This window comes from Quercus lobata, chromosome 4 (genome assembly GCF_001633185.2).
Source record: "Quercus lobata isolate SW786 chromosome 4, ValleyOak3.0 Primary Assembly, whole genome shotgun sequence".
Classification (NCBI taxonomy): domain Eukaryota; kingdom Viridiplantae; phylum Streptophyta; class Magnoliopsida; order Fagales; family Fagaceae; genus Quercus; species Quercus lobata.
Window position 1 is genome coordinate 13,837,190 of NC_044907.1, and position 12,731 is coordinate 13,849,920.

The 12,731-nt window shown below is 38.2% G+C and overlaps 1 protein-coding gene across 3 annotated transcripts in view; it reads right to left on the reverse strand.

Annotated features, from left to right (window-relative positions):
* Positions 1 to 12,731, reverse strand: part of LOC115986912 (putative disease resistance protein At3g14460) — a 53,223-nt gene that overhangs the window by 5,664 nt on the left and 34,828 nt on the right. The window contains exons 1-2 of one of the 3 annotated variants that reach the window (XM_031110282.1): positions 5,084 to 5,395; positions 168 to 3,597 (exon numbers count right to left, since the gene is read on the reverse strand). The exons of 1 other annotated variant lie outside the window; for it this stretch is intronic. In XM_031110282.1, the coding sequence (XP_030966142.1) occupies positions 190 to 3,597; positions 5,084 to 5,098 (3,423 nt within the window). In that variant the 5' untranslated portion in view covers positions 5,099 to 5,395 and the 3' untranslated portion in view covers positions 168 to 189. Of the gene's footprint in view, positions 1 to 167; positions 3,598 to 5,083; positions 5,396 to 12,731 lie in introns of those variants that run through there. One more of the 3 variants, XM_031110283.1, reaches the window with a different exon arrangement.

A 12,731-nucleotide genomic window follows, 5' to 3' on the forward strand; every position in this document is an offset into this window, starting at 1 on the left:
ATACTTTCAGGCTTTTGATGACATATTCACCTATATATTAATTTAAAAGGAAAAGATACTTTAAAGCTTGGCATTAAAAAGTTAGATGATTTAAAATGATTTTGGTGAAAAAGATTTAAACTTTTCACTGTAGCTTGATGGGAATTAACGAAAATGAGAATTAGTACCTGGGCAGAAACGTTCTTCGACTCACATTCCAAATATGGATATATTGGGAATGTGGGCAATCTTGGCCCGGCCCTCCCCTTTCTCGTCTCCATACCGTTCTTCCAACAAACGGCAGTCAGAAATTAATAGCTCACACAGAGAGGTAGGCAAAGCGTCTTCTAGTAAGCAGTCAAGATTTTTGCAGCGCTCAATAATCAAGCGTTTAAGAGAGGTAAGGTGTTGAAACCCCTTACCATTGAGCGATTTTAGATTTGGTAAACCACCGATGGTGAAATCGGTAAGATTAGGAGGCAGCAACGCCTCCTCTGGAAAGGACTCCAATTCGTTGTCATAAACACAAATTTGGAAACTTCTGAGAGAGTGAAGACCTTGCAATCCCAATTCCATGCGACGGGAAATGAGTTTCTCGCACCACCATATTTCAAGACTTTGTAAGCTGGAGGGCAAACCTCCCTCGGGAAACGATTCCAGTTCTTGACACCCGTACAGAGACAAACGCACAAGAGATGGGAGGAGGGTGTGCATCCCTTCAGGCAGTGACTTTAAGTTTCTGCAGCCTTCGATTACAATCCGAGACAAATTTGGAGCGCACAGTCCTCCGCTGGGAAAGGAAACTAAATCAGGGCACTTAAAGAATACCAAGTGAGAGAGGGAAGCAAACTCTGGTAGAAAGGGCAAAATTGAATAAACGCCATCCTCTATGTTCACTCTTTTAAGTGATTGATAGTCATCACCATTTGGAATCTGTATTTTCCCCGAGCATAATAATTCATGGAGAGCTGGAGAGTTAGGAAGCGAAGCAACAAGCTGCTCACACTTTCTAATATCAAGTTTGGTCAAAGAGGGAAGTTGAACGGGCAGAACCCCACTTAGTTTGGGACAACGTCTAATACATAGTTTTCGAAGACAAGTGAAAACTTCCCCTTCAAATATAACCCACTCCTGCCACTCTGGCATATTTTCAAATGTCAAACACTCAAGGGCTCTGAACGGTTTAATTGTATTCCCATAGAACTCAGGGCCCACATTTGATATTTCACCAAAACTTTCAATTTGAAGGCTCTTGAGGTCAGGTAGCTGTCCAAGCGGAGGCAAGGAGAAGCAATTATCACAATTACGAAGCTGTATGGACACCATTTTAGAGAATGACGAGTCTCCTAACCATTTTGGAAAGCTTGTACCCTCATAATTAGCGATGGTGAGAGAATTCAAGTTTGTATGAGGACACAACTGCTCGAGCAAAATTCTTTCCTTTTCTGAATCTTCTGCGCCATGATCATGTTTCCATTCCAAATTCAACTCAGATAAATCTTGCTTGTTCTTTAATATAACCTCCGTAGTATCTTTGTTAATGCATTGAACATTTTCCAAGTTCAATAGATACAATTTTCCAGAAAGATGCTGAAGCTCTCCCAACTCTTTAATACTGGACCCGTCATCATGTTTGCCCACACCAAAAACAGGTAAGTTTCTGAGATTTTTCAATTTATCCATGTGTGGTGGCATCTCTTCCATCCTGGTATAACTATTATCTAGGTGGCGCAAGTTGATTAGTTTACTCATGTCGGTAGGCAATTTGGTGATGGACGATGACAATATCAAGGTTTGCAAATAATACAAGTTACTTAAAGAATTGGGCAAATGTTTGATTTTAGTGTTCCTAATATTCAAATAACGAAGGTGCTTCATATTATCAACAAAATTAGGCAACTCCATTACTCTAAAACTAGACAACGATAAAACCCGCAAGGCCTTAAATTCCTCCAACAAATCACGTACCATCTTCCCTATGTTGTCAGGTACTTGCCAACTACATACTAATCCTCCCAAGAAGGTTCGCAAACCCTTTGCAACATGAAGGATCTCAAATTTCTTAGAGTAATCAAATCCACCATCATAACATGAAAAATGGCGTGTCTTTTCTGTTATTTCATTCAACTCATTGTCCTCCAACCTAAAACAAAATTCTCCAGATATAAATGTTGCCAAGTCATTGATTAGGTCATGCATTATGAAATGTGATTTATTAGTACTTGATTGTTGAAAAAGTGACCTAGATACGAGATCATCAAAGTACCGTTCACCTATTTCTTCCATTCCCTCGTTTCCTTTAGATTGCTGCAATAAATCTTGTGCCATCCACAACAAGACCAACTCCTGCCTTCCAAATGCATAATCCTTTGGAAATATGGAACAATAAGCAAAGCAATGCTTCAAATGTGATGGGAGGTAGTGGTAGCTCAATCTTAGAGCCGGAAGGATGCTATTTTTTTCTTCTGGTAAATTCCATATATCACTCTTCAAAATCATTGTCCACTCCTTTGGATCTTTCTCACAGCGCAGCAAACCGCCAAGTGTTTTTGCAGCTAATGGTAAGCCTTTACATTTTTGGACAATTTGTCTACCAATCTTCTCTAGAATTGGAAATTCACTGGCCTTTCCATTTATAAACGCATGTTTTTCAAATAATGACCAGCATTCTTCATCTGATAATTGCTTTAGGTGAAAAGCTGCAACAGTGAGTACATTTGATGCGACTTTTTCACTACGTGTGGTAACAATGATCTTAGTCTCCTCTGCCCCACATCTAAAAACTTTAAGTAGCTCAACGGAATCAGTATAGCTCTCATTCCAAACATCATCTAAAACAAGGAAAATTTTCTTCCCCATGAATTTCTCTTTCATTTTATTTTGCAGCAAACTTATGTCTTGAAAGTCACAAGCAGATGAAGTGACTTGCTCAAAAATAGCTTTTGCTATCTTGAAACTATCAAAATTTTCTGAAACACAAACCCAAGCTTTGAGATCAAAATACTCCGCTACTCTTTTGTCATTATATATAAGTCTAGCCAGAGTTGTTTTACCAATCCCACCCATACCCACAATGGGAACAACACATAGGCCATTAACAGCTGCATCATCTGATTTGAACTTCTGAAATATAGCCTCCATATCATTGTCTCTACCAAACACGCCATATTCTTCAGGGAGAAAATTTGTCAATGGTCGTGATGGAACTCCACCAGCAACCTTTTCCAGGCCCAGGTCATCCGTTTCTTTTGTGAGTGATTCTAATTCGTTTAGAATCATTTCCAGTTCAGATTTAATCCTTGTGTCAAGCAAAACAACAGAAGTAGGGATCAAGCCACTTACCTTGCATCGCAATGCTTCATAGCCAATCTCATCCAGGATGTCATCCGCACCATAAACAGCATGTTTGAGCTCGTCCAGCCATTCTTTTACAGATGGGTTTGTATATTGCTTCTCCTCCGCGTCAACGAGCACCACGTTAGCAGACCTCAGCAACTTCTTCAGCTTTTTAAGCGATCCATCAATGTCTTTCCTTCCCTTGAGAAAGTCTAGGAAATCACGAGAAGCCAACCTGTCAAACGCCACCTGAAGGAATGCAGAGAGAAATGCTCCACCCACCAAAGCCCCGGCCATGCTTTCTTCTTTGCCAAAGATGTGAGTGGTGAAAACCCAAAGGCAAGAGAACGCAAACAGGAGAACCAAGAGAGAGAGAGAGAGAGAAATGTGATCTGTGAAAGTGTTTTTGTTTTGCAGAAACTCTCTAAATACTTCCTCTTTTGCTTTTAAGGCGTGTAGCAAAAAGATCATAGAACGCTATATGTGTGAACCAAATGTGAACCGTTGATTGATTTCAATGGAGTGATTGAATAATTGCAAGTTGTGGTGGATCCCAGACACGGTCAAGATTTCAATGGCCTATCAGTCTGTGTGGTCCCTACCAATTACAAAAAGGTTAGTGAGACTGTAGGAGACGAGGAAAATTTATCTAGTTAATTGAGTTTATTTTTATGGGTTTATTGTACAAAATTACAGTTATTCCTTTTAAAAATACTGTACTTAACAAATAAACTAAAGAAGCAATAATGGAAATAAACACTTCAAGCTTTTGATCTTAGAATGATTGGTCCTTGAGTTAGCATTGGAGTAGGGTGTCTTTTTCTGTAATTTCCGATGATAGAAAGGAGCAGTAGAAAGATCAAGATCCACAAATTTTTTTTTTGGGGTAGAATAGGTGGCGTGCTTTAGTCAAACCATTATTTCCATTGGGGTTACAATAATTGGGGCATCTTTTCTATTAATGTTTGTAATTTTATGTGAAGAAAATTCAATGCGGGGTCAAGTTTTTGAGCTAGTGGAATGAACTTTACTTCCTAAAAATAAATAAATAAATATAGTGGAAGTTGCTTACTTGTTTCTGAAAAGGAAGATAAGAAAAAAAAATGACAAATTTGACTAGTTGGAAGGAAGTTTAGTTCCTAAAAATATGCGGAATGAAGTGTTTTTCTGTGGAAGAAACTATAAAGTTTACTTCCCAAAAGTAAAAATTAAGAAATCTGAATAGAAGTTGTTTTATAAAGTTGTTCATGAAAAAGAAGATTGAAGAACCATGGGACTAATTGATTTTTTTTTTTAGTTGTATTTTTAAGTAATAGGCAAAACGAATTGGATATGGCGATCTATTCATAAAAAATCAATCAAAATAGATAATCTTTTAGTGAAAAAGGAAATGAGTTTGTTGAGTTTTAGATAATCTTATCAACATTGGATAACACCCACCACACATTCTTCAAATATAATGTGATTTTTTATAGCTAATTTTCATTCTCCAACATAACGTGAATAATCCCAAAAGATCTGATTCATTATCTTTGTGGGACTTAACCTCTGGTTCAACCTCGAATTCGACCCATTTTTGGGAAGTTCTCGAAAGCCTTTGGTTTTGTATCTCACATCAAAAGAATCTTCTCCCTCTTTCTGTCTTATAAGCTCTGAAGCAAAGGAGTAGTTTACCATTAGTTGGCTTCCTTTTATTGTGGGTACTTAACCTCTGGTTCGACCTTGGATTCGACCCATTTTTGGGAAGTCCTCGGAATGCTCCACCCACCAAAGCCCCGGCCATGCTTTCTTCTTTGCCAAAGATGTGAGTGGTGAAAAACCAAAGGCAAGAGAACGCAAACAGGAGAACCAAGAGAGAGAGAAATGTGATCTGTGAAAGTGTTTTTTGTTTTGCAGAAACTCTCAAAATACTTCCTCTTTTGCTTTTAAGGCGTGTAGCAGAAAGATCATATAACACTATATGTGTGAACCAAATGTGAACCGTTGATTGATTTCAATGGAGTGATTGAATAATTGCAAGTTGTGGTGGATCCCAGACACGGTCATGATTTCAATGGCCTATCAGTCTGTGTGGTCCCAACCAACTACAAAAAGGTCAGTGAGATTGTGAGAGACAAGGAAAATTTATCTAGTTAATTGAATTTATTTTCATGGGTTTATTGTACAAAATTACAGTTATTCATTTTAAAAACACTGTACTTAACAAATAAACTAAAGAAGCAATAATGGAAATAAACACATCAAGCTTTGATCTTAGAATGATTGGTCCTTGAGTTAGCATTGGAGTAGGGTGTCTTTTTCTGTAATTTCCGATAATAGAAAGGAGCAGTAGAAAGATCGAGATCCACAATTTTTTTTTTTTTTTTTTTTTGTGGTAGAATAGTTGGTGTGCTTTAGCCAAATCATTATTTCCATTGGGGTTACAATAATTGGGCATCTTTTCTAGTAATGTTTGTAACTTTATGTGAAGAAAATTCAATGCGGAGTCAAGTTTTTGAGCTAGTGGAATGAACTTAATTTACTTCCTAAAAATAGATAAATAAATATAGTGGAAGTTGCTTACTTGTTTCTGAAAAGGAAGATAAAAAAAATGACAAATTTGACTAGTTGGAAGGAAGTTTAGTTCTCAAAAATATATAAGTGGAGCGAAGTGTTTTTTGTGTGGAAGGAACTATGAAGTTTACTTCCCAAAAGTTAAAATTAAGAAATCTGAGTGAAAGTTGTTTTATAAGGTTGTTCATGAAAAACAAGAAGATTGAAGATCCATGGGACTAAATGATTTTTTTTTTTTTGTATTTTTAAATAATAAACAAAAGGAATTGGATATGGCTATTCATAAAAAAAAAATCAATCAAAATAGATAATCTTTCTAGGAAAAAGAAAATGAGTTTGTTGAGTTTTAATAATCTTGTCAACATTGGATAACACCAACCATATGTTCTCCAAATATAATGTGAATTTTTATAGTTAATTGTCGTTGTCCAACATAATGTGAATAACCCCAAATGATTTGATTCATTATTTCTATCAAGACAGATTGACCTCTTTTGCCACAACTAAACTCGTTTAACTTATACTAACTTCGTCACATATGCTGTGCATGTGCGATAAGGCTTTTTATTTATTTATTTTGAGTTTAATATAATTATTTAATTTGAATTTATCTATTATTGTGAGGTTACTATTAAGAAATTAAAATTTAAGATTTTGAAAATGAGTAAACTACTGGGTTTAGTGTGTGCTAGTTTTTAGGAACAAAAATATATCAAACGTGCGTAGATATATTTAAATAGAGAGTGTGTGCTAATTTTTAAGAAAAAAGTTTCTCTAGTAGTTTTTTGTTTTTGAATTGCAATTTTAACCCTTTTTTTTTTTTTTTTAAGAATAAGGATTATCTAATTAGATTAAGGGTATTTTTGATATTTTTTGAAGTCATAACTAACTTTCTAAGTCCTCTTAATGTATAGAGATAAATAAAATTCATTTCTTTCCAATATAAATTATACTTTAAACATAGAATTGAATAATTAGTTATGGTGTTGAATTCTCCATTGAAAGTTGAAACTCTAAGACCCATTTTCCTTTCACCAAAAATAAAGAAAAAAGTCTCATTTCATTTTATCTTTTTTAGATTTGTATTAATAAATTTTGGTGGAAACTCTTGTAATAAGAAATTTTAGATTTTAAACTATAATTATATGAAATAAAATTTGAGTAGAATTTATATTCTAATAATAATTATAATTTATGTGCATATAAAATATAAAAATATGTTAATCACTTTGGGTTATATTCTTTAAATAAGTTGACATGTGTCGTATTAGTGGCAACCCAAGACAATATATTTATTTTAATTCTAGTCACAAACCTAGGCCTGCACTATACATGAAAAAAATTCAGCGATTTGGTTTTTTTTTTTTTTTAAGTAAAAAATGAAAATAATAAAGGAAGCTTATAAGGATTCGTTCCAAACCCTTCATAAAATGATTTGATTATTTTCTAACAAAGTATAGTTGATACAATATATTAGATTTTCTAAATTAAGTTATCAATATTTGTTATTTAAAAATGTTTTAAATTTTGCTATTTTTTTCTTCAAGAAAACATAATATATTTTACATTCAATTATTAAATAAGACTAAATATTTTATAAATAATATAATGTGTGATTAGAGTTTGTTTCTAATACTTTATATAGATAGTTTATTCTTTATTAGTCTTAAATGGTATAAAGAATAAGATATTATAATTAAATCTATCACTTATATTTTATAAAAAATAATCATCTTTTGCTTTTAAGGCGTGCAGCAGAAAAGTTCTGTACCACTCTATGTGTGAATCAAATGTGAACCATTGAATTGATTTCAATAGGATGAATGAATAATTGCGCGTAGTGGTGGATCCCAAACACGGTCATTGCGCTTTTCCTTGAAACACAACAATTGAAAATTTGGACTCTTTTCTTTTGTAGCTGTGCTATCAGTTGTGGTGGTTCCTACTTCCGACCGACTATTATAAATTGAGTGAGAAAAGTAATTTCCCTCGCTTATCTTCGTCGGTTTAATATATAAAATTTCAGTTATAAACTAACCAACTTAGATGTTAGTATGTTAGAATGGCTGGTATTACCTAAAACATTATATATTCTTGGGTTAGCATTCCTGTAGTGTTTGTACATGCAAAGGAAGAAAGAAAGACTCTAGTGTTTACTTTTGAAAGGTTAAAAGATGACTTAAGTGCAATTGTTAATGCAAGTTCAATTAACTCATTTGATAAAATTTTTGATGGTTGAATAAGAGATTTAAGATTCAATTTTCACTACACAAAAAACCGATTAGTTTTTTAGTTTGATGATAAAGAGCTATCATTAGGAACCGACGCTATAGTTTGAAACTCTTTAAAAAAATAAAGTGCAATTATTAATAAATCATTTTAGAAAACTATCTAAAAAAAGGTGCAATTGTTACAAACCATTTTAGAAAAGCTCTTTATCATTAAGAACACATATTATAAGTTGAAACTCTCTAAAAAAAAGTACAATTGTTAACAACTATTTTTAAAAAGTTTTAAAGATAAAAAAAAAAGTAATTAATATTTTAATACTAGTTATTTTTATTTTTCATAAAAGTCATGTTAAATTTTTTTTTAAATAAGAGATTAACAATTGACTTAAAACTACGGTTAACAATATCTTTTAACTTATTTCAAAAAATATATATATCTTTTAACTTACGTTGGCCATTGAAATATTGCTGACTTGCAGCAGTAAAAATAATAGTGAAGCAGATAGCAGTTATGAGTAGAACTCAGGATTTTTAACAGACCCTACGATGGTAGTTCTTTGTGATTCCATTGCTAATTCCATTTGGGGGGATAATAATTAGTAGTTGTCTTTTTTTTTTTTTTCTTTTTTTTATAATATCCTGTAGTACAATTTAAACTTGGGTTATTGGTATGTATTTTATCATCTTTTTTACATTTTTGTGTTGTACAATTTAAACTTAGATTATTGATTTGTATTTTATATGTTTTTACATTTTTATGTAGTACAATTTAAACTTAGATTATTGGTGTATATTTTATCATCTTTTTACATTTTTATTTTGTGCTTCATGATGATGGAAATTATTTAGATTTAATTAATATTAATAAGAAGTCATTAATAGTAATAACAAATAATTATGACACTAAAAAAGAAAAATTACCCAAACATTATTAAAATAATACCAATAATATATTATTATTATTATTGTAAGGGCGGTTTTTGGGGCCCGGGCCTAGCAAACAGGCGATTTTGGCCCAAAAGACCCTCAACAATGAATTTGTAGAGAGTGGATCACAGGACTAGGTCTTGACAGAGTGAACGTAACTGTTAGTAAGCCATGCAACAATTTGAACGTGGGGATATTTCATTAAGTTTCATGGTGTAACAGTCCAAGGGGCAATACATATGCCACTTATGCTCTGTTTAAAGAATCCTTTTCTCTCTCTCTCTTTTCCTTCTCCTTTCTCTCAATTTTCCGATCCCATCTTTTTGGGGATTTTCTTCTCTTATATAGCATCCTTCAATCGATAATGGCCTTACACTTGTTAACCATCTGGGCCTCCACTTGAGTGCCTGTCCCATCGGACATCTCCCTTCTTTTTTTGTGAGTTGCACTGGCCAAGATGACACTATTCACCTATCTTCTCTACATTAATGCGGCTGGAAAAGTAGCTTCCCTGCATTTAATGCAGCAGTTGCGGTTGCCTCCTGAATGTCTAGCATTCTCCTTCTACTTGGGACGATTTCTCACCGTGTACAGGGCATGTGTTGGACTCCCATTTGGTGCGTCCAAGGAGACACTCCTCCTCGGGCGCTCCTTAAACATGTCCGGCCCAACAGGATTGGGCTGAGAGTCTTCCGGCCCTGCTTTCACTTCCTGTTATGGCTGGGCTCTGCACGGGTCCTAAGGCCCACTGTTTACTGATGAATTTTACCCCCACAATAGTCCCTCAAAATTTCGGCTCTTTCTCATTGGTCCGAGGAGGAAAGGCGGGATTTTGATACTTACGGGATAGTTGATTGTGCATTCTTATTTCACCCGTGCAAGGGCGTGCCCCCACGTGCCTTATTAATGCTGAAGGCATTTAATGACCCAGGGGGAGTTAGTTGCGGCTTTTGGAGTTTTACGCTCCTTTAATCCAACGGTTGGAGACCAGATCAACGATTGACAATATTTTATTTGCTCTAGACGGGAGTATGTCTGTCCAACTCCCTCTGAGTATATAAGGTTTTGAAGGCGTTCGTTCCTCACTTTTGATGAACACTCCAGTACTCAAAACATCTCAATGCCTTCTCCTTCGACACGCTCATACCTTCGCCGCCATTCTCTTAAAGATTCCGTCCAGTTTCTTACTCGTAAGTGCGCGCTTCTTCTTCGTTACTCTTCTTTAAGCAAACTGCCTTCGCGTTGTTAAGGATTAGGGGGGATGGGTAAGCTTGAAAAAATGGTAAACTCTCCGGCCGGTATGGCGGGCTTCAGGGCGAAGTATCGTATTCCACCGGAGATAGGTTTAGAGTATTGCCACCAGGAGGAAATTTTGCTCAAGAGAAGGACAGGGCAATTCGCCATTCCAATGATAGCCTTCGTGGAAGGAGGAATGACGATTCCAATGGGGAGAATAACCAGGGATTACCTGATTGGTCATAGGTTGGCCCCCCACCAGTGCACCGCGAACCTGTTCTGGATCTTGGGATGCACAGACGCCCTGAACGATCAGATGAACCTCGGCCTTTCGTGGCACAACGTGGTTCATCTCTATGAATGCCATAAGCTCAGCGACTCATACTACTTAAAGTCCAGGTCCGACAAAGTTAGGTTGATATCCTGCCTTCCCAAGTCCAGCAAAGGTTTGAAGGATGACCATTTGATCGTCTCTGGACCATGGCACGACGACATTCACTGTCCAACTAGGGCAGGAACGCCAGGTGGGGTGTCATAGACCTAAATTCCGTAGAGGGGACCTTAGTTTTGAGCTCTCCCCCCTTCTTTTTTTTTTTTTTTTAATTGGTTTGGTTGCATGCCCCTCGGACTAACGTAACCCTTTCTACGGTCTTTGCAGACAAGGAGCGAACATCCCCTCGGCTGAGCCTGGTCAACGTCCCGGCTCTAAATTACCTCCTGAGATCCGAGATCTTCGTAAGCGAGGACGGACAATTACGGGCGGCTCCCTTGATTTTGGACTACGTTCCCCTTACATGATCCTTAGTGGACGCCGATCAAGCTATAAGGGCTGGTAGTCCAAGATTGGCACGTATTGACGTATCAATACCGGGGTTTCTTGCTTCAATAGACTTACCTCCCGTTCAGCTGCCTGCCCAAGGTGCTCTTCCCGCAGCGATTGTCCTCGAGGAGGCGGCTGGTTCTTCGCACTCATCCTTAGAGGAACAAATAGACCAGTTCCAATTTGCCGAGGAGGGAGAGGTGTCGGCCAGAGTAGTAGAGCTCTCGGACTCTGACACTGATTTAGACCGTGCCTCAGCAGCCCCTGACCTTGGCCTAGTCATCGCACAAGTTGATACCAGCCAAAAAACTGAGGAAGAAGGAATGGACATGAAACCAAGGTCTGGCCTCAGGGGCCTTCTATCCAACAGGAACAAAGGGCAATCCTCTAAGGACGTCCCTAAGGAGCAACCTGCCTCTAAGGCTCCCACTCCTCCTCTCCCCCCCCCCAATCGGATACGGCGCTACAGCCTATGCCCAATTTGAGGCGAAAAAGGCCTGTAGAAGAGCCGGAGGAGGGAGAGGTTGGCCGCGAAAAGGCTCGGCCTCAGAAGAAGGGCAAGGAGATGAAGGAGCCCCGAGAGAAGAGGACTCGGTCCGTCGATAGCCTAGATGAAGCAGCCATTCGGAGAGAACAACGAACATGGTCGCCGCGGCTCGAACTAGACGGCGCCCCAATCTCCTTGGATGCGACCATGTGGGAATCCCAACGAGGGCCGGCATCATTCTTGGCTGAAGCCTTGTAGCAGCCTCTTCTCTTGCCTCGCGATATGGAGGGTCTTAGGAATACTCGGCAACCAGACCTCTTCAAATCATTGAAGAGGGATATGGCTATGGTAAATGGAGTCTTCTACCTCGTCCCCTTTTTGTGTATCTACTTGTCATCATCTTCTAACAAGGTCTTTACTTTTTGGGCGCAGGTCACTCAACAAGTTTATGTCGCTGAGGAGTGGGCCAAAAAGGCTCGTGAAGACCTGTATAGGGAGGTCCAATCCCGTAGTGCTGCCGAGAAGACCACTGGCGATCTTAAGCAGGATTTTGATCGCCTAAATAATGAAGTGAAGGAGGTGAAGAAGGCTCACGCAAGTGCGGAGGTTGGCCTTAAGAATGCCACCAAGCAGGCCGACGATCTGCGCATACAGCTTCGCCAATCCGAGGAAAAACTCACGATAGAGAGGCAGGCGGTCTCAGCGCTTAAGGCCGAGCTCGCGAAAATCAAAGAGGAGGCCCGTTTGGCCAGGGAGGCGGCCGAGAAGGCTGTGGCCGCCTCATATGATCGTGGAGTTCGTGATACTGAGGTTAGGCTGACCGAGGAGGTGGCTGCCATTTGCAGGGATTACATCACCATGTCTTGGGGTGTAGCCTTGGATCGAGCAGCTGTCCCGGCGGACTCCGACCTCCGGAAGGTTGAGAACATCTTCTTTCTGGATGATATACGTGAGATTCCCAACGAGGTTGCCTCTGAAGAGCCTCTACCAACGGACTCCTCCATTCCTGAAGCTGGTGGTACGCAGCAGGCCGCGCAGGGCAAGTTACCAGAGGACAGCCTTTGTATCAATGAGCTTATTGCGCAGGTCAAGGAGACTGCCCCGAGGCCCCAAGCAGCAGATGATCAGCCCGTTCCTGCTCAGGGTTCATAGGAAAGTAGTG